The sequence below is a fragment of the Lithobates pipiens genome, unplaced genomic scaffold (genome assembly GCF_037356315.1).
Source record: "Lithobates pipiens isolate NorthernLeopardFrog02 unplaced genomic scaffold, aLitPip1_a1.2 Scaffold_65, whole genome shotgun sequence".
NCBI classification, from domain to species: domain Eukaryota; kingdom Metazoa; phylum Chordata; class Amphibia; order Anura; family Ranidae; genus Lithobates; species Lithobates pipiens.
This window is the reverse complement of record NW_027507887.1, coordinates 384,716-406,399: the sequence shown is the minus strand read 5'-3', so window position 1 is coordinate 406,399 and position 21,684 is coordinate 384,716. Positions and strand designations below refer to the sequence as shown.

General features: G+C 39.7%; 1 protein-coding gene across 1 annotated transcript in view; it reads right to left on the bottom strand.

Annotated features, from left to right (window-relative positions):
- Positions 1-21,684, bottom strand: part of LOC143958923 (uncharacterized) — a 382,425-nt gene that overhangs the window by 94,335 nt on the left and 266,406 nt on the right. The window contains exons 5-7 of the mRNA XM_077467909.1: positions 16,825-16,905; positions 5,329-5,397; positions 1,583-1,618 (exon numbers count right to left, since the gene is read on the bottom strand). Of these exons, the coding sequence (XP_077324035.1) occupies positions 1,583-1,618; positions 5,329-5,397; positions 16,825-16,905 (186 nt within the window). The remainder of the gene's footprint in view (positions 1-1,582; positions 1,619-5,328; positions 5,398-16,824; positions 16,906-21,684) is intronic.

Genomic DNA, 21,684 nt, shown 5'->3' with positions numbered 1-21,684 from the left:
GGTGGTATTTGATCACCTCTGTGGGTTTTATTTTTTGTGCTATAAACAAAAAAATAGCGACAAGTTTGAAAAAAAAACACATTATTTTTTACTTTTTGCTATAATAAATATCCCCCAAAAATATTTAAAAAATGTTTTTTTTTTTCCTCAGTTTAGGCAGATACGTATTCTTCTACATATTTTTGGTAAAAAAAATCACAATAAGCGTTTATTGGTTTGCACAAAAGTTATAGTGTCTACAAAATAGGGGATAGTTTTATGGCATTTTTATTGATAATTTGTTTTGTACTAGTAATGGCAGCGATCATCAATTTTTATCGTAACTGCGACATTAAGGCGGACACATTGGCCAATTTTGACACATTTTTGGGACCATCGGCATTAATACAACGATCAATGCTAAAAAATGGCATTGATTACTGTAAAAATTTCACTGGCAATGAAGGGGTTAGCCACTAGGTGGCGCTGTAGGGGTTAAGTGTGTCCTAGGGAGTTATTCTAACTATGGGGGGAGGGGCTGTGTGTGACACGTCACTGATTACCACTCCCGATTACAGGGAGAGCTGATCAGTGACATTGTCACTAATGTGTCGCTAATGTAAACAAGCATCTCCCCGTTCTTTCTCATCGTGAGACGATTGCGGGCAACCCCACAGGCATCGTGGTCACAGAGCTCCCTGAAGCACGTGTGAGCCGCTTCTTAAAGGGCAACGTGCAGGTACATTAATCTGCCTGGAAGTGCCCTTCTGTCGCAGTATATCTGGGTGAGGCAATTGGGAAGTGGTCAAGGACCGATAAGAATGAATGTGCTCAGGTACCAGAATGTATGCTGAAGAATAAAGAAGGTACAGGTCTAAAGCAGCCCATAGATGAGTCATTTTTTATTGTTCCCCCTATGGGGGAAAACTACTTATTTCCCCATTGACATATTTGAGGTGAATGGGGAAACCCTCCCCACTGAGACTTTGTATGATGACAGAGGGGAGACTTCCCCTCCCACAGGATACACCGATCAGTGCTGTTGGCTATAGCCTGCAGTGCCGAGCAAGTGGGGAAAATCTGACAGGGTGAAATACAGAAATCAGTCAGTGGATGACTTATGTACAACCAAAGTGCCCATACATAGATTGAAATGGCTTAAGTGTAAAAGGGTCCTCACTGTATACCCCTACTTGCTTTTGTTCAGTAGATACTGAGACATTGTGTAATTGTGTGATTAGTTCCAACATCTAATTTGATTTGAAGCATTGTTTGACTAATGATTAAACTCCTAGTAGAGAACATTGCTAAGGATGCCTGTAAGTTGACCTCAAGGTATGTTTAGTGTTCTGTGAAAAGTAGTGTGCTAGTTATAGGAGCAAAAGACAGGAATTCTGGAAATCCCACATGATGTTCTCTTATGGTTTGGTAAATTTTGAAAGTTTCAGAAAATCAAGGTTGGCAGCAGGCTGAAACATAAAGATGATTTCTAAAACATTAAAACAGATTGTGTGCGATTATATACCTTATATCATGTTATTACTAAAGACTGAACCTTTCTTTTAATGAGTATTAAGACTGCCTTGTATCCTTAATTTCTTACCTGTGTCTTCGCTTCTTCCTTGACCCTGAATTTGACCTTTATAAAAGAAAAGAAAAAACATTTTTTTAAAGATTTATGTTATGATACATGGTCTTTCTTTACATTTTGGACTTTATATATAGTATATGAAAGGTTGTAAATAATATCATTTAACAATAACTGAATAATAGTACAATATACATGCTCAAGAAATAAAGAAAACCATTAAGAAAAGAAGTTCATTTTCCACTGAAAAGTGAGCATTTGTTATCCTGTACAAATAAGTCTTATTAGGACATTCCTGGAAAAATAGCGATATCTTGGCCTTACACTTCAAGAAAATATGATTCCTTTTCTAACAACAAGAGGCAGGTCAACTAGGCCTAATGATCTTATTATACAGAATTTGATAGTCCTGTTCATTTACCCAGCACAAAGTGCAAAGGTTATGTTACATCTGCTATGCCCGTCTGATACTGAATGTTTAACAAATATATTTTTCCAGCTTCTAAAGTAATAAGCAACAAAAAATGTAAATTAAGTAGAAAACTGAGCTATACACAGCAACTACAATTTTGCAGAAGACTACCATGGAAGAACTGAGGAAAGTTCCTTTATTGCAGTGGTAGCGCAAAATTAATTTTTTATAAACCGTCCCTGCCCACATCTTTAAAATCTTTTCAAACTCTACAAAACCAACGCAAATGATCTAACTACAGTGATCCAGACCTCACTTCTAAACTATATAACTACACCTACTAATTAACACCATTATACCACTGTCTGCACACACTAACCAATGGACGACAGAACACAGTGTCTCCATTGAGACAGATTATTGGAAAGAGATTTGGACCTCCTCCCAAAAATAACAAACTCTAAAGTACTGACTCACTGGTACATAGTCCCAGTTAGAATTGCAAAATGTGCACCAAATTATTCCCCCCATGTGTTTTTAAGTTTGTGGAGACCTATGCACATTTGGTGGGCATGTCCAGTGGGCACCAAATTTTGGCCCTCTATTTAAGGCATATTTTCAAGCCTCTTCCAGACCACACTATCGCCTGACCCACTTATAGCTTGTCAATAACCATCAATTAGAGACTACTTTGTCCCTATCCTACTGGACCCTACTTAGTACTCTATCAAACATTTAGGCTGGGTTCACACCTATGCGATTTGGATGCGGGGTTTAGCCGTATCTAATTTGCATTGCAGGAGAGTGTGACAGGCTCCCTATGGAGCCGGTTCACATATCTCCGTTGCGGCTTCGGAGAGCGCTGCACGTCTTTGGTTCCGTTTCAGGACCGGACTCAGGCACAGATTCATAGATCCTGATTCATCCCTGAAATGGAGAATAGGAACGCACAGCGCTTCTGTGCGATCCGCAGCCGCTTCCAGTGTGAACCGAGCCTTAAGAAGACCAGATTTTAGTATGATTACAAAGTTGAAAACTACTGTTTGGAATCTATATCACTGAAGCACTGTATTGCACACTTGAAATGTCAACCTCCACCTTGTTATTTTATACATTTGTCATATTGTACATATGTACCAAACATATTGTATCTTTTTTAAATAAAAATACTATAAAAGAAAAATGTTTTTTTTATTTTTTTTATGAAATGTTATTTTTATAAACATTCTCTTATTTTTGGTGTTGTATTAAAAATAGAGATTTGTAGACTGGCCACTAGTGGAAGCTCCCTGTCTTTGTAGACTGGCCACTAGTGGAAGCTCCCTGTCTTCTTTTTAGGAGATGAGGTATGAGTTCATATGGAGTGCATGGCTTTTTATGAATTAATCGACTCTTGCATTTTGAGAAGGAACAGTAAAGCATGACCATTATGTAGCAGTGCAAAGCAGGAAGAAGAAGCCATGTCACTGCTGAAACTGGAATCTGAATGCATGTCGAACAGTATTCAAAAAGACACAAATTTGAGCATGTTAAGATTTGAAGCTTTTTCCTGAGCAGATGAGACAAAGTCCCCATGTTTCATACAGTGCCTTCAGCAACAGACTTCACTACATTTCCCTATGCCAAGCCATTTTACTGCAGTGATACCTAAAACGACAGAATTTTGTATTCGCATAATTTGCATACCACCTATAAAGCATACACATATACCTGTGACTGAATGCCATTTTTATTTCTTCAAATCTGGCCATTTCAGCAGTTAAAAGATAATAACACCATTTCAGGGCTTTATAATTATCCATCTAACAGACTCACTTTACAGTTCGCCATTATACATTCTGATTGTAAAAAAAATTATGTAGTTTGAGGGACAACCTAGAAAATTTGTTTCAATTTGCACAAAGTCAGGCAGGCCCCAGCAGTAAATACAGTAATTGTTGCTACATCTAGAGGGAATTCTGTAATTAAATCAGATAAATAGGTATCTTATGATACTCGTAATTATTTGTCAACTGCTTGGCCTTTTGAGCTGGCAGCATATACCACAGCTGAACAAGCTTTATGCCAGGTTGACCTCACCTGGACCACATCACCATCCTTCTCCAGAGCACACTGCTACCTCCTTTTGGAAACACTGCAGCAATTGTGATGTACAGACCCAACTTATGGAGCAAGGATTCGTTATGAAAACATACCTATTATAGTTTGAATTACAGTAAACAGCATATGTACTCACTATGGCAGGGCAGTATTTGTAAGCAAACAGAACATTCATGCCTTGACTAATGGTGGCCACATGTGCTTCAATAAATGATCAATTTTACAAATGATCTTTTACTATAGGAATAATTAATCTATAGTCATCAATCCATTACATCGATATGACCCACCCAGGAAAGTGTATTTTCATCCATAATTGGGATATGACCATAACTTAAAATCATAAACTATCAATTGCCTCCCTGTTTCCACCATGTAATCTCGTAATCTGATCGATCAAAATACAATGGCATCCATGAACAAAGTATCTCAGTGCTGCCAGTTGATGCAAAATGATCAATAATATTTCGCCCTGGCCAATCAACTCAGCTTGATCAAATCTGATAAAAATCAAGTCTAAATTGATTGAAAGAGAAGTCATGGCTAATCTATTGTTTGTGGATTCAATCATTTTGGTAAAATCACACATCAATCAGATAAAAGAATCAAAGCCTGAAAGGACCATCATAAGTCATATTTATATAAACTACTAGAAATTACCAACAGCAGGAAAGTAACTTCTCTGCTAGCTATGGTTTAGCTTAGTTTATTTTCCTCAGTTTTCTCAGTCTGTTATAAACACCTTGCTACTAGAAACAAGCATACAGATTCAGCATTGGATCGATGCATTCACCTAGGTGAGTATAAAGGTTTATTTTTTTTTTAAAGTTCATACTCCTCTTTTAACATTTAATCACAGGTTTACTTCAGATGAAACAAACATATGAAGATTATGAAAAATTGTGACCCATCTTTAAAAATGGCTAAAAATATTTATCTGCTTTTCACAAGAAACCTGACAAGAAGAAGGGTATTATTTGTAGAGTCATGATAAAGATTACTGTGAAAGATTGTTACATAATTAGAAAATAAACTATTTGGTTCCAAACCTTTATATTGCACCACATCTATCTAGTGACAATATTAGTACATATAGTATAAGTACATACATGGAATCCTACAACATAGAAACAGTTTTATATATATGCATATAGTTATGAGTGCCTTTTTATTTCCTGCGAGAAGTAATATAGTAGTTACAGACAGATTTGGGAAACACCGATTGTCATGAATTCTGAAATAACATTACCTGTCTCTTTTGTGTTTTTTGCCACTTTTCTTCTTCTTTTCTTTTCGCACTGGGGATGAACTATCACAGCTGGAAATAAGAACAGATACTCAATTCTTACTTCTTTGTACTGAAAAAACAAGCGCACTACCCCCAATCAGTAACAATGGCATAAAAACATAATTATTAGAATAAAAACAATTTTAATGAACAATCTCTCATTTGGATTGGAGTGTTTTGCCACCTGAAGTCTGGGCTCTCAAGCTTCCTTTCTCTCTGCTTAATGTATCATCATTCATATTCAAACACTAAATGAATTTTGAATCTGACCAATGAATGTGATGAAGTAACTTTACTGAACTTAGTACTGTATTGATGCATTGATCGCAGAAGGCTTCTCTAATTGCCCCACCAGCAGCCACCTTTTAAAAGATGTCTCCTCCCTACTTGCATGCTCCATGCTCTTTACTGACCACAGTGACTGTAAAGTGATACTTACCTTGGTTATACTGGCATCACAGTCCTGCAATAAACACTGGTAAGAAAATTCCCAGATCACCAGATTTTTTAACAGATGGGAGTGGGGTGGACTGGTGCACTCCACCTGGATCAAAGACTTATAGGGTTAGTTCACCTTTACCATAAAAAACTGCCTATGCAGATAAGGTAATCTGTACATGATACAAATCAAGCAGCTTTAACTAAAGTTGAATAATGCCCTTGCTATAGGTGTAGGCCATTTACGTACCTTATGAAGCTTGACTGGGAAACTTCTAAAAATTTGCTAAGAGAGACCTAGTATTACTACTCATCTTAACCATCACAGGAATGAGCTCTCGAATACTGAGCTCACAGCTACTGCATCAGGTTAGAGAAAGCTCATATGAGGCGATTTAAATCAGAGAAAGCGCTCAGTCTTAAGATAGGGTTGGTGAGCAGTAACACTAGGCCTCTCTTAACAATGTCCTTAGCAACATCCTAGAAGGTTTCCAGTCAGACGTCATGAGGTATGCAAATGGCCTACAATTACAGTGCCTTGCAAAAATATTCACCCCCTTGGCATTTTTTCATGTTTTGTTGCCTCACAACCTGGAATTAACATGGATTACATGGGGCATTTGAGGATTTACATCATTTAATTTACAGAACATTCCCACAACTTTGAAGATTTTTTTTTTTAATTATGAAGCAAACAAATAACAGAAAGTCCTCATGTACACGGGCGTTTTTACAGCTGCTTTTTTGAGCATTTTTTGCAGCTTAAAGACGCGTGTCCATGTTTTTTCAGCTTAAAAACACCTGGCCATGTTAGTCTATGGCTTCATGCCCACCTAGGCGTTTTTTGAGCTGCAAATGGCATAGGCATTTTTAAGCTATAAAAAAACCCCCAGGACCAGTGCGTTCTGAGGCTCCAGTGTGAGACCTGTAAAAAGGCAAAAGGTGTTAAAGCGGGAGTCCGCCGGGACTCCGCGTTTTTTTTTTTTTTAAAAGCCAGCAGCTACAAATACTGCAGCTGCTGACTTTTAAAATAGTGACACTTACCTGTCCAGCGCGCCCGCGATGTCGGCACCCGAAGCCGATCTCTAGATTGTCTGTCGGGTGCTGCCGCGCCATCTTGGGTATGGGAATCAGGAAATGGAGCCTTTCGGCTTCATTTCCCGGTTCCCTACTACGCATGCGCGAATCGCGCTGCGCAATAAGGACGGTCCCCGCTGCCTCTGGGATCTGTGTGTTTCCCAGCAGGCAGCGGGGCACTTGCGGAAAGGGGCGGGCACTTGCGGAAAGGGGCATAATCTACGCCCCTTTCCGCAGAGAGCTATCCCGGAAGTGGGTGCAGAATACCTGTACTGTACAGGTATCTGCACCCCCCTCCCCCCTGAAAGGTGCCAATTGTGGCGCCGGAGGGGGGGAGGGTTCCGATGAGCGGAGGTCCACTTTAGGGTGGACCTCCGCTTTAAACACGAATTAACACTGTGTTAAGCCTCGTCAGGTGTTTCTTTCTCTAGTCAAAATTAATGGTTCCCTATGGGAGCCCACTGATTTAAATAGAGGTTGTACCAGAAGTCAGATCAAGATGATCCAACTTGCAGTGCGACTTGTGTGCGGAGAATCTTGAAGGGGAACCCCTCAAAAATTGCTTGAGGTTCACCCCCTTCAGTCTGGTATGGATATTAAGGAGAATTTCCTATGCCGAAAAAACAGCGTGGGGGTCCCCCCAAAATCCATACCAAGGTGTTAAACACAAATTAATACTGTGCTAAGCCTCATCAGGCATTTATGTCTCTATTCAAAATAAATGGTTCCCTATGGGAGCCCATTGATTTGAGTAGAGGTCGTACCAGAAGTCGGATCACTGCATTACAGTGGGAGAGAGCGTTGTGTCAACATCGGAAGAGAGAAGAGAGAAGACGACAACGGCGAAGACCGGGCCAACACTAGTAAAAGAGCTGGAAGAAGATAGCAGAGGAGCCTGGCAAAAGGTACTGGAGAGCGGAAGAAGAGGCAGAAGAAGTCGGAAGAGACCCCCGAAGTCGGAAGAAGACCCCCGGAGCTGTCTAATAAATTATTTAAAAAATCTGTGTAGTGTGTTTTTTTAATTGACACTTTTGCCCCAGGTTAATGGGTAGGGGTACGATGTACCCCTTACTCATTCACATAGAGTGGGGTGCCGGGATCTGGGGGCCCCCTTATTAAAGGGGGCTCACAGATTCCGATAAGCCCCCCGCCTGCAGACCCTGACAACCAATGACCAGGGTTGTCGGGAAGAGGCCCTTGTCCTCATCAACATGGGGACAAGGTGCTTTGGGGTGGGGGGCAGCAGGGCGCCCCCCTTCCCCAAAGCACTCACCCCTAATGTTGAGGGCATGTGGCCTGAAACGGTTCAGGAGGGGGGGTGATCGCTCGTCCCCACCGTCTTTCCTGACCGGCCAGGCTGCGTGCTTGGATAAGGGTATGGTATGGATTTTGGGGGACCCCATGCCGTTTTTTTTTGTGTAGAAGTTCCTCTTAAGATCCATACCAGACCAAAGGGTCTGGTATCGTCTTAGGGGGGAACTTAACGCAAAAGATTCTCAGCACACAAGTCGCACCGCAAGTTGTATCATCTTGATCCGATTTCTGGTGCAACCTTTATTCAAATCAATGGGGCTCCCATAGGGAATCATTGATTTTGAATGGAGACAGAGAAACGTGGCTGAAAGCTAGCGCGGCTTAACATGCATTGAATTCAATGCAAAACGTGGAAAAAAATGCATTTTTAACACTGCTTTTTTCCTGGTGTCTGTACTAGCTTTACAGCCCATTTTTTAAAACGTTCGTGTGCATGCAGCCAAAAAGTCAATGTGCATAACTATTCACCCCCCTAAAGTCAATACTTTGTAGTGCCACCTTTTGCAGCTATCACAGCTCCAAATCGCTTTGGATTAGTCTCTATGAGCTTGCCACATCTAACCACTGGGATTTTTGCACGTTCATCCTTGCAAAACTGCTCCAGCTCCTTCAAGTTGTATGGTTTGTATTTGTGAACAGCAATCTTTAAGTCTGACCACAGATCTTCTATTGAATGGAGGTCTGAGCTTTGACTAGGCCCTTCCAACACATTAATCCCCTTAAAACTTTACCAGTGTGTTTTGGGTTATTGTCCTGCTGGAAGGTGAACCTCCTTCCTAGCCTCAAATCACACACAGAGTGGTACAGGTTTTGCTCAAGAATATCCCTGTATTTAGCACTCTCCATCTTTCCTTCAACTCTGCTGCCACCACCATGTTTCACTGTGGGGATGGTGTTCTTTGGGTGATGTGATGGGTTTGCTCCAGATATAGCTCCAGATATAGCATTTTCTTTAATGGCCAAAAAGTTCAATTTTAGTCTCATTAGACCAGAGCATGTTCCTTCATACATGCTTCCACATGCTTTTTCGTAAACTCAAAACTTGCCATTTTGTTTTTTGCTGAAAGTAAAAGCTTTCTTCTGGGCACTCTGCCATAAAGCCCAACTCTATGGAGCATACAGCTTATTGTCATCCTATGTATAGATACTCAAGTCTCTTCTGTGGAACTCTGCAGCTCCTCCAGGGTTACCTTAGGTCTCTGTGCTGCCTTTCTGATTAATGCCCTCCTTGCCTGGTCCGTGAGTTTTGGTGTGAGGCTGTCTCTTGGCAGGTTTGCTGTTGTGCCATGTTCTTTCCATTTGGTTATGATAGATTTGATGGTGCTCCTAGGGATCATCAAAGATTTGGATTTTTTTTTATAACTTAACCCTGACTTGCACTTCTCAACAACATTGTCCCTTGCTTGTTTGGAGAGTTACTTGGTCTTCATGGCAGTGTTTGGTTAGTGGTGCCTCTTGCTTAGGTGTTGCAGCCTCTGGGGTTGTTCAAAAAGGTGTGTATATGTAATGACAGATCATGTGACACTTAGATTGCACACATGTAGACATAATTTCACTACTTATATGACTTCAGAAGGTAATTGGTTGCACCAGAGCTTTTTATGGGCTTGATAACAAAGGGGGTGAATACATATGCACATGCCATTTATCATTTTTTTTATTTCTGAAAATAGTTTTATGTATATATTTTTCTAATTTTACTTCACCAACTTAGATTATTGTGTCCTGATCCATCACATATAATTCAGATAAAAAAAAAAACATTGAACTAAAGGCTGTAATGTAACAAAAGGTAAAAAGCCAAGGGGGTGAATACTTTTGCAAGGCACTGTATAGCAATCAAAGTTGCACAGTTTGTTTTATGTACAGACATTATGCCTTTAAGCCTTGAGCACACAGAGTGTGCTCCTTGTATGCATTTAAGGCCATTTTTTTTCATTTTGACTAGCGTATGTTATAGGCATACAGGTTAGTCTAACCTCATGGACTTTAGCTGCCATTATAATCTTAAAATAGAGGGAACTGTGTGTATTGCATGAGTTGCTAATGCATTTTTTATTATAGTGTATTGATAAATGTGGCTGTCAGTTTGTTTATGCAAATATGTCAGAAAAATATTATGTTAAAATATTTTAGTGTGTGTCCTACTTATGGCAAAGGCTTATTATTCATATTCTCTGAGCACCCATAAAATCCTAGGCTTGATGCAGAAGTAAAACGCAGAGCACTTTGATCATCGTAAGCATAGAAACCCATTTACAGTTTTCTTCCGATGTCTGTGTAATGGTGGATTGATACGTCTGTCCTATACTAAAGATACTACCAATCAGGTCTTCTTATAACAAAACTAAAACCCAAGTGGACAAGAAAACAAATGAAAAGACAAGCTACAACTTACTATAGTACAGTGTAGGTTCATGCAGGAGATATTTATACCATTCAGTAAGGACATTCACATTTTTTACATCACACCATTACAAAATTATTTTCTACAGCTTTGCTAAGCTACACATCTCATCCACTTCCAATAAATAAACTTCAAAAGCAACTGTATGCAAAATGATCAATAAAGATTATTGGCATGAATGGGGAGAGAAACCCTGTGTAAATAATTTTACATCTAGATCCATGCAACTTCTGACACCACTGGTTTGTGTCTTGGTCTCCCTTCACCGGGGATAGAGCTTATATAACTGTACAGATATGGAGTAGCTCTGCAATCAGGGGGATAAATGGCAAATAGCTGTGACTGGAAGTACCAAAGTACATAATGCTTGTAGTCTGCAATGAGTTTTGCCTTATTGCTACTAGTGTAGATACAAGGTCCAAATGCCAACAAATAAACTCATATAGAATAAACTTTATGATTTACAGAGCTGTTTGTGAATTACATTTCTCATCTGCTCTGCTGCTCAGCTGATCTCCATCTGATCATTAGGTATTGGGGTTCTGGATTTTTTTCTACCCTGTCTGGTTGTGTCATGGCAGATGTTTAATACCTTCATGATGGCTTCAACAAATAAAATATTAAAAGTCAGCTCCTTGGCAGAGCTAGCTTTGAGAGAAGAATGCTTTGAGAGAAGAATGCTTTAAAGTAATTTCAACTGCTGAGAAAAAAAATGCTATAGGCAGGTGCTAAACTATGAAGTTCCCTAAAAGCAAATTAAACCAAGCACATCATTTCCAAGGAATTAAAATGGCATATTCATGCTTTTCTGTCTTTTCTCTACATTTTAGGTCCCATAAAAGTCTTCCATAAGCATGATGGATGTTGTGAATTAATGCCTTTCTAAATTACAACCTAAAGTCAGAAACGTTTCCAGCTACTTGTGGTATGCGAGTAAGACTAAAAACCACATTTGAATCCTAATAACAGAAAAAAAGAACTCGGTAAGACAAGTAACATGCATTCTCTTTATAACATATTTATTATATAAATTATGTAAAGATAACTCTAGTCAAAAAACAATAACAAGCCCCTTGAAGCAGATATATTGGCTAGTGCCTACCATTTTTACGTGAAACCACTCTTTGATTCTTCTATGCTATACTTAAACTGCTTAAGCCTTAAAACTGAAAGGACCTTTCTGAGCCTGAAACATGCCAATACTCCTGATGTCAATACACCAGAATGCCAATATTCCTAAAATGTCTTAAGACCACTTTAACACATTGTAAGTCATTACTTAATAAGTCTGAATTTTGGCCAAAGCCATGAAAAGGAAGGGCCTCTAACCCTGAACCCTGTCCAGGGTGCAAGGCACTCAATTTTCTATCTAGGAAGAAGCTGGAACCAGCCGGAGCCTGTCCACCAAGTACTTGGTGAAGGGCTCTCCCAAAGAGCGACCCCTCCGATTGGGTAGAGGTAAAAAGCCAAAGGCTACAAAACCTACCCCTGACATCAGGACAGACCCCAATAACCTGCACCATCATTGCTGTGTATAAATAAAGTAAAAAAACAACAAACACATGTGCAGTGCAAAGTGCTGGTGAAAGATAGCACATACAAAAAAAGTTCCATGTGGAATACCCACAGAGGGCCTTCCAGACAATATAAAAACCGCTCTAGCTGGCCAAAAGGCCTGTGAAGAAGATACTGTGCAAGTAAGCATCAAATGACATGACCAAGTGCCAATAAAAACAGAGTAGGGTCCCATACCCATAGTCATTTTCTGGCATCTCTGTTTTGCCACTCCCAGGCGGCACATCACCAGGTATTTCTTGCACCACCCAGCCCTTGGCAAGACAAATGCCCAGAAAGGCATTAGAACAAGGGACAAGCCTGGTGCACCAAGCCACATTCAGAATGGGAGGAAAAGGATCCCTCCCACCACATTACATCAGATAAAATACTAACTGCACTGCCCCTCCAAGAACAAGAACAAGATACTACACTTGATCTTAGTGATAAGGCTGAGAAGAAGATACCAAAGAGGATACCGATACCTGGAGAAAGGGGGGAGTTTGTCAACTTTCATCAATCACTTGGACATGATTCTCCACCAGGCTATCCTTAAAGGTGAGATGGGACCAGCAGGCAGGCCTTGTGGACTTAAGTTATCACAGGGGTACAATACTTAGCCACCATAATGTTGAAACTTCAAACTAGAGACCAAAACAATGCACTGACCTATTTTAAGCTAATCAAAATAAATGAAGATGAAGAGGTCCTGTTAGCCACAAAGTCTCAAAAAACAACAATCCCACAGGTTCTGAGCAATGTCACAATGGTGCCTCCATGCATTCAGCACAGACCTTTCTGGATGCCGCAGAAAATAAAGAAAGTGAAATGCCTCCTGCCCGTGAGGCCCTAAAGCAAGTGACAACAGATGGACCATTCACAATCCATCTTTCAGCAACCCTTCCCCGAGATTCAGTCAGTAGTACAAGTGGTAGAGACCCAGGCAGGGATGCAACAGTTGATCACCAACCATACAGTAGGCAATGACACCCTAACTTAGAAGACCTGCATCTGACATGGGAACAAGCTTGAAAGACAGAAGATTCTCAGCTGAGTCTTACAACTGTGGGTACACTGGGCACTACTGAGCGCAATGTCCAAAATAAAGGCATTCTTGGAATGTAACAGAGGAAGCTTGTCAGCCATTCCAGGATATATTACCAGCAAAGCCATCTGTAAACTTCAAAGAGTGTGTTAGACCTTTAGGCTGAAATGCTAAGGGTCCATTCCTTCTAGTGAGTAAGGGGCACAAGTGCCACTTTTCACAGTTTGATTTTTTGTAGAACTACAGCATTTTGTTGATTTTTAGTTGAGAACGGAACACTTTATAAGAAGAAGGTCCAGTGAGAAATCCATTAATTTTGGGATGATATATTTATAATTGTGTCACAGAGTGTATTTGTTTTACTGACAGTATAATTATATTTCACTTTTTAAGGACTATATATTTTTTCACTTATTATTTATATATTTTTTTATACTGCATGTGCTGTTGTATATTTTTGTAAAGGATTGTTTAGGTGTTTAGCACTTTAAGCAGCAGCAAAAGGATTTGACCACAATTCCTTAGTGCGAGTTTCCTATGATTTCAATAGATTTTATTGTCTTACATCAAGAATATTATATTGACCTCAGCCTTAAAGGAGTCCTTCTAGCTTCTGAAACCTTGCAATCTTGTTTGTGACTTTGATGAAAGATAATAAATCTATTAAACTGGATTTGAAGAGTTGGTGATATATGTGCACAGTATATTCATCACAACAACATCTGTCATTCACTGTTAAAGTTTCCTCAGCTTTTGAAATAATTAAACCTCTCTTGTTATTTTCTGTCTTATGTTTGTTTGGGAAATTGTTGAGCACGTATAGTATTTTTCAATTGAAAATATAGTGTGTCCATGTATAGAATGGAGAGTCTATATATACAGTGTATCCAGAAAGTATTCACAGCGCTTTACTTTTTCCACATACAGACTTATTCCAAAATTGATTAAATTCATTATTTTCCTCAAAATTCTACAACAATACCTTATATTGACAATGTGAAAGAAGTCTGTTTAAAATCTTATAAAAAAAAATGAAACAAAAAATCACATGTACATACAATAAGTATTCCCAGTTTTTGCTAAATACTTTGTTGAAGCACCTTCGGCACCATTTACAGTCTTGAGTCAATGGGGCACAGCCCTCCTAATCCATGCACCCGACCCCTAATGCAAGGCATGGTTTTCAATTTTTTTTCAAGCACATGATTAGAGCTTGAGGCTCTAATGGGCTTCAAAAAGGGTGGGCCAGTGAGGGGTGGGAGTAAGGGAGTGGAGGTTTATTTGCCGCCCCCCTCCCCCCCAAAAAATGGAGCACCAGCCGTCACTGCTTACAGCTGACCTATAAATGTCACAGTGAGAGAAGTAAGCAATATGTATTAAAATTAGTGCTATCCTCTTACCAATAGCGATTTGTTTTAAATATTTAATCTATAAGTGACCTTTTTACTCACAACAAGCTCTAGCAACTGTTATATAAGTTCATACCTTGCATTAGATTATCCTAAGGTATACCCTTTTATACAAACCTAGATATAACAATCCATTAAACCAACGAAAAAAATACCTGCCAGCAATGGAGAAAACTATTATCTGTTGCAATAATCCAACAACTAGTTTAAATTTATAAGTTCAAATATCCACAAGCTGTCCAAAAACTGTCAAACCATAATAACTATGGCAGATGCTCTTATGAATAACTATACTTCAGCATTTAATTACTCCAAGAAAACAGTTTTGACACTGTTTAATGTCTATCACAAATAGCTTTAAAAGTACATCTTCAGCTTTCTTAAAATACTCATAGTTTAAGGCTAGTGAGTGATATCATCAATCATTATGTTCCATTTTACCAGTCTCATACACACTATTAGATTTTCTGAAGATGTTTGTCTTCAGATTTGCCAAAACCATGTAATATGAGGTCAAACCTTAAGAGTTTCAATTTGTATGCAATCAGACAGGCCCTTGCATTACATGGTTTTGGTAAATCTGAATACAAAATCTGCAGAAAATCTAATAGTGTGTATGGGGCCTTAGACGTTGTATTTTATCTGTCAAATGAAAGATATAAACATATTCAGCCCTGAACAAGCATAACCAAGCAAGATAGGAAACAAAGACAATATACAAGATAATCATTTTCCAGTGCTGTCTTGCACTGTCAAACTTGCCTGGAAGTACTTTATTCCTATTTATGGTTCCCTGGGAGCTAATGGATATACATTTCTACAAAGGCACAGCTAGCATTAAAACACTTTTCTAATAACCTTGTTAGGGGTTAGAATTTCTACCAGGATGTTATAGCTGTCGTTTTTACCACTGGGAGACTTGGCCTCACTTTTTGTCCCCGTGACAAGTGTCTCCTTGACTGAAAGGAAATGATCACAATGGAGGCACAGCAATGACAGAGGTTCTAACCCTTTCCCACTCCATCCTTTACCAGAAATACATTTGGGATAAAGTTGAGCTTCAATGCTGTTTCCACACAGCCATTTTCTGCAGGCTTTGGTGACATAGCATAAAGGATCACACACCACAAATACAACAGACACCTTGCAAAGCTCCTTACACTTAGAAGTGTATTAAACCCAAATGCAAACATTTATTATATTGCATCTTACTAATTCTTAGATGTAAAGGCTGCATTTGTTTCCTTTTTAGTCTTTCTTTATTTTTAAGCTTTCTTTTCTTCTTTTATTTTCATCTGATGATCCAGCCAGTGAGTTTGTTGTTTTTCAAAAGAACAAACTCTCTTCCAGATGTAAGTTATCAGTTTACAGGGTATAGACAAACCATTTAATACTGACAGGGGTGCTTGCAATGATAATCTTTTATTTATTTATGTAAAACCTTTATCCCAATAGGTAAAAAAAAAAGTTTGCTGTTTCTGACTGATTCTAAAGTGTGAGCTTGAGTTTGGCTTCAATTTGTTTGTGTATTTAAATTTGCTAGTACAATAAACCCTATTCTCTCACTGGATTGACAATGCTGTTGTCTGCTGTGCCCCCCGTGGGCCTTCATCCAGAGTTATGTCTCCCTAATAAAGGAGGTGTGTTACTGGCCAGGACACCTGGTAAAGCGGGGGGGGGGGAAACTAAAAAAGCAAACGAATGCAGCCACTACATCTAATGACTGGTAAGCAGCAACATTTTTGGTTTGGGGTTTAATACTGCTTTAAAAGCAAAGAACCAAATTTATAGTATCCAATGCAAATTCATAACTGATGACTGATTTATATCAATAGCATGCTTACTTAATATAAAAGAAAAAAAGTCACATATGTTACACTCACCTTGCTTGCTTATTGGAGATAAACGATAAAAAAAAAAGTAGAAATCTTTAGCATATCCCTTATATATAATGGCAAGATTTATGTGCAAGGCTATTTATTGACTGACATTCTTAGTCACTTTTTATTCATGTCTAGAGATAGCATCCTTCCACTCATCTAAAAAACTAATTAGAAAAAAAATCAGGCTACTGCATTGCAGTGAGGCAGTAATAGCTTCTAAATGTTGCCAATTTATCATTAGCTTCTCCTGGTGGCTCTGGTCCAGCAGGTTAGCCTGATTAAGTGCAGACATACAGCGAACACTGAGAGATGGATAAGAAATCTACTCACCGACTCCTTTTATGTCCAGATTTCTTCTTCTTTCTTTTCTTTGGGGGAGGTGATATTGAGCTGCTCAGTTTTCTGTGGGCCCTAAGAAATATAATTCATACATAAGTACTCTTTGCTTTATAGTGACTTTAGGACAACTTAAATATATACAAGGGGCATTCAAGTCAAAACAGGACTTTTCAGTTTATAAAATAAAATAACAAATTTTAAGGAGTGGAAACTGCATTTATTTGTAAGCATACTCCCCTGCTACATTTATACACTTATCCCAGAGTTTAACTATCCGCTGATCATCCGCTGATGACATAACATGCATGGAACCATGTGACCAATGGGACGTCACCCACGTCCTCCGTTTATCCTCATGGGATATTATTGATGTCTGCTTTATCACCTTAGCACTGAGGAACAGTGCCTGACTTGTAAGTGAAATCATTATCTTAATAAATGCTTTTTATTTTACCCAATGGAGAGCACTATATTGTACCATTGTCATTCTATGTACAAATTTACCGGGGCTTTGGTCAGGACATAGAGGATCTCATGTTACTAGCATACACCTGTCTCCAGCGATCCTCCCATCCAGCAGACCAGTATACATATCCTTGTGAAGGGACTGCTTGTGTGACCTGACTGATATACTCAGGGGTCCACACTTTGAGGTGAGCGGTTAGGATTTGCTGTTGGTGGAGGCCGTCACATGATCACCTTGTCTGTTATCCATAGGACCACCATTTATGGACACTTGATGGTGCTTTTCTATCACTGACTTTTTATCATCATTTCTTGCCTTATTTGTTCTGTTTGTTTGTCCATGTGCTGCACTGCTTTTATTATATTTAACTTATGCCTGTAAAGTTCGGGATAGAAAGTTTAGTCAGTACGCCTAAACCATCCTAGGACAGATAGCTTCACTATATATATATATATATATATATATATATATATATATATATATATACATATATATTAAATTATATAGAGTATGGGATAACTAGTTCAGTCTCAGTCTTTGCGGATGACACAAAGATAAGCAGAGTAATAACCTTGCATCAAGACAGAAAATTTGCAGAACAACCTAAACATAATAAAAGAATGGGCAGACAAATGGCAAATTAGGTTTAATGTGGAGAAATGTAAAGTAATGCACTTGAGATCAAAAAACATTAATGAAAAATATTCACTAGTTCGAGAACACCTAGGTGGATTAAGAATGGAAAAGGATCTAGCGGTGCTAATAGAAAGATTTGTCTCTTGTGCAATTTCACGACAGGTTATGTATAGATTATCCAGGATTAGACGTATCACACGCTGAATGTTCACAGGAATGACTGCTGTGAGCTGGGAACCACCATGGCCGGGATCGTCACTTATGGATGTACAGCCATCTTTGAAATGTTTGCACCATTCAAATGTCTTACAAATGTCTTACAAATGTACTGTGCTGCACTGTACTGTGCTTGAAGTCTTCTGTAGATATCCACAGCTTTTAAGCCTTCATTCACAAGAAACTTCATCACCACACGCTGTTCTATGCACGCACTAACATTGCTGTCTGCCATCTTAACACTCTCTGGACTGGCTGGCAACATGTGCGCTGCCTATTAGTGATAGGACACACTTGCTACTTACCACTGCATGTAGAACCACCATGCTAGCATCCCTTTTTATACCTGTAAAATTAAATGTCCCGGTTTGACTTGAATGCCCCTCGTAAATCAGTTGACATTGTTGATCTGCCTATAAAAATGCTAGCTGCCTAGCTGTCAGGGCTGGATTTCTGCATAGCTAACATGGACAGTGGCTTTGAGTGGCAGGGCTGTCAGTGGTGGCACACAGCCACCCACATATCATGTTGTTGACTGTCAGTATCAAAACTCTGTTTAAAAGATATGGTTCTAGACTGTGGCCCTGACTGCAAATCTGCTGAGTCCTCATTTTTACTGCCCCTGATAGTTTACATTTATTTCATAGAGTAGTGGATTGTGCTCCTAAAGTTCACTCTGCCAGAGTCTAAAAACTACAAATGAACTGTTAGTAAAGACGTAAATCAGTTTTTACACTCTTCTAGTTATTGTCTTTAGGTCTACTGACAAAGAGTGGACAAACTCGTTTAATGTCTCTGCTCAGAGGCTTGGTGTTTTAAGGTGGCTATGACGAATGATCTTGTTAGTGTGATGGCTAGCCAAGCCAGAAGACTGTGGTAGAAGCGGGGCACCACAAGAAAGTTGGACAAAAAAGCCAAAAAGTATAAATCCAGCCTTGTTAGCCACAATGCTGATCCAATGCCTTCAATACTTTCAGAGACTAAGGTCAAGCATACAGATCAGGAGTTCTGACTTTCTTGTTCTGGGTCATTAATTATGAAAGTTGTGAAGGCACAGAATCATAATTCCTAGCAAGAAAAACTATTTAATAAGTCAAAGAACAATTTGCAAAGCACAGCAAGCCCTAATAGCCAATCAGAAAGCATATTTCATTTATAAACCCCCAAACGACACTCTAACTTTATAAAGTGTTATACTCTGACTCTTGCAGCTTAGTACATTGAACAGATCTCCATTAATTAATTTGTGAAAAAGCACCTATCTATTTCACCTTCCTTATTTCATTTTTACAAATAAATATTTTATGTTTTAAACAAAATTTCTCTTTAAATCAGTTTGCAGAACTGCAGCTACCATTTGCACCTGAGTAAAACCTATCCTATATATATATATATATATATATATATATATATATATATATATATATATATCAGCCCTCAAAATTTCCACTCACCTGCTCGCATTTGGCGAATGGAATTTAGCAGAGGGCGAGTGTGGAGCAAGGGCAGGCTGAGCTGACAGTTTCCTGGCTAATCGCTTCTGGCAGAAGTGGTATGGCCCTCAGAGTGGCCCGGAGGGGGGGCTCCCTGCCCCCCCCTAAAGCGCCCTCATGTCCTGTAAAAAAGGCTGCTTCCAGAAGTGATCAGCCAGGAGACTGTCAGGAGGATCTGGCGGCCAGATCGTGCAAAGCGGGAATCTCCCGAGACACATCTTGTATAAGAATAGCCACATTGTCAAACGAAATCCCACATCCTGGACCGGCATTGGACCAGTGTGCTCTCTATTAGAGTGGCCAGTCCAGGGGGTGGGACTTCGTTTGATAGCATGGCTATTCATATACAAGATGTATCTCAGCAGAAAATTTCTGCTCTGCATGGTCTGGCCGACAGATCCTCCCGATTCCTCCCTGCTGCACTTTTGGTTAATGATAGGCTGCATTGATGGGCATTAATATACTGCACTGATGGGCAATGGTAGGCTGCAGTAGGCTGCATTGATAGGCAAAGGTAGGCTGCATTGATGGGCAATAATATACTACACTGATGGGCAATGGTAGGCTGCATTTATGGGCAATAATATACTTAATTGATGGGCAATGACATGCTGCAATTATGGATACTGATATTCTGCACTTATGGGCAATGATAGACTGCACTGATGGCCGATGATATGCTGCACAGATGGGCAATGATATGCTGCACAGATGGGTAATGATATGCTGCACAGATAGGCAATGATATGCTGCACTCATAGGCAATGATAAGCTGTACTGATGGGCAATGATAGGCTGCATTGATGGGCACTGATATGCTGCACTTATTGACAATAATATGCTGTAATTATAGGCATTGACATGCTGCACTGATGGGCAATGATAAGCTGCACTGATAAGCAATGATAAGCTGCATTTATGGGCCCTGATAAGCACTGTTGAGGCTGCACTGAGGGGCACTGATGAGATGGAACTGATAAGCTGCACAGATGGGGCTGCACTGATAAGGCAGCACTGACTGATGGGCACTGATACGGCTGCACTGGCGGCCACTGATGAGGCAGCAATGATGGGTACTGATGTGGCTGCACTGATATGCTGTACTGATGGGGCTGCCCTCATGGGCACTGATGAGGCTGCACTAATGGCCACTGATGAGGTGGCATGGATAGGATAAGCTGCCTGGATGGGGCTGCACTGATAAGGCAGAACTGATATGCTGCACTGATGGGCAATGATGAGGTCGCACTGATGGCACTAATAAGCTGCACCAATGGGCACTGATAAGGCAGCATTGGTATGCTGCGCTGATGGCCACTGATGAGGATGCCCTGATGGCCACTGATGAGGCGATGGACTGGCCAAGCATGTCTCCAGACCTAAACCCTATTGAGCATCTGTGGGGCATCCTCAAACAGAAGGTGGAGGAGCACAAGGTCTCTAACATCCACCAGCTCCGTGATGTCTTCATGGAGGAGTGGAAGAGGACTCCACTGGCAACCTGTGGAGCTCTGGTGAACTCCATGCCCAAGAGGGATAAGGCAGTGCTGCATAATAATGGTGGCCACACAAACTATTTACACTTTGGGCCCAATTTGGACATTTTCACTTAGGGGTGTACTAACTTTTGTTGCCATCGGTTTAGACATTAACAGATGTTGAGTTATTTTGAGGGGACAGCAAAGTTACACTGTTATACAAGCTGTACACTACTTTACATGGTAGCAAAATGTAATTTCTTCAGTGTTGTCACATGAAAAGATATAAAATATTTACAAAAATGTGTGGGGTGTACTCACTTTTGTGAGATACTGTATATATATTTTTAACAGAAAAAGTACTACATTTATAAATTGATACTGTTTTCTTGCAGCTTAGTGGATCATGCAGAACCTGTGCTGCTCATAGTCAAGATCAAACTGATCAGTGCGAGCCAGGGACCAGGTTGCTCAGCTGAATGTCAATGTTCTTATATAATAAATAAAGCACAGCACAATTATTGCTTCCATTCTTTCTGCCATGTGTGCATTGTTTGTGATA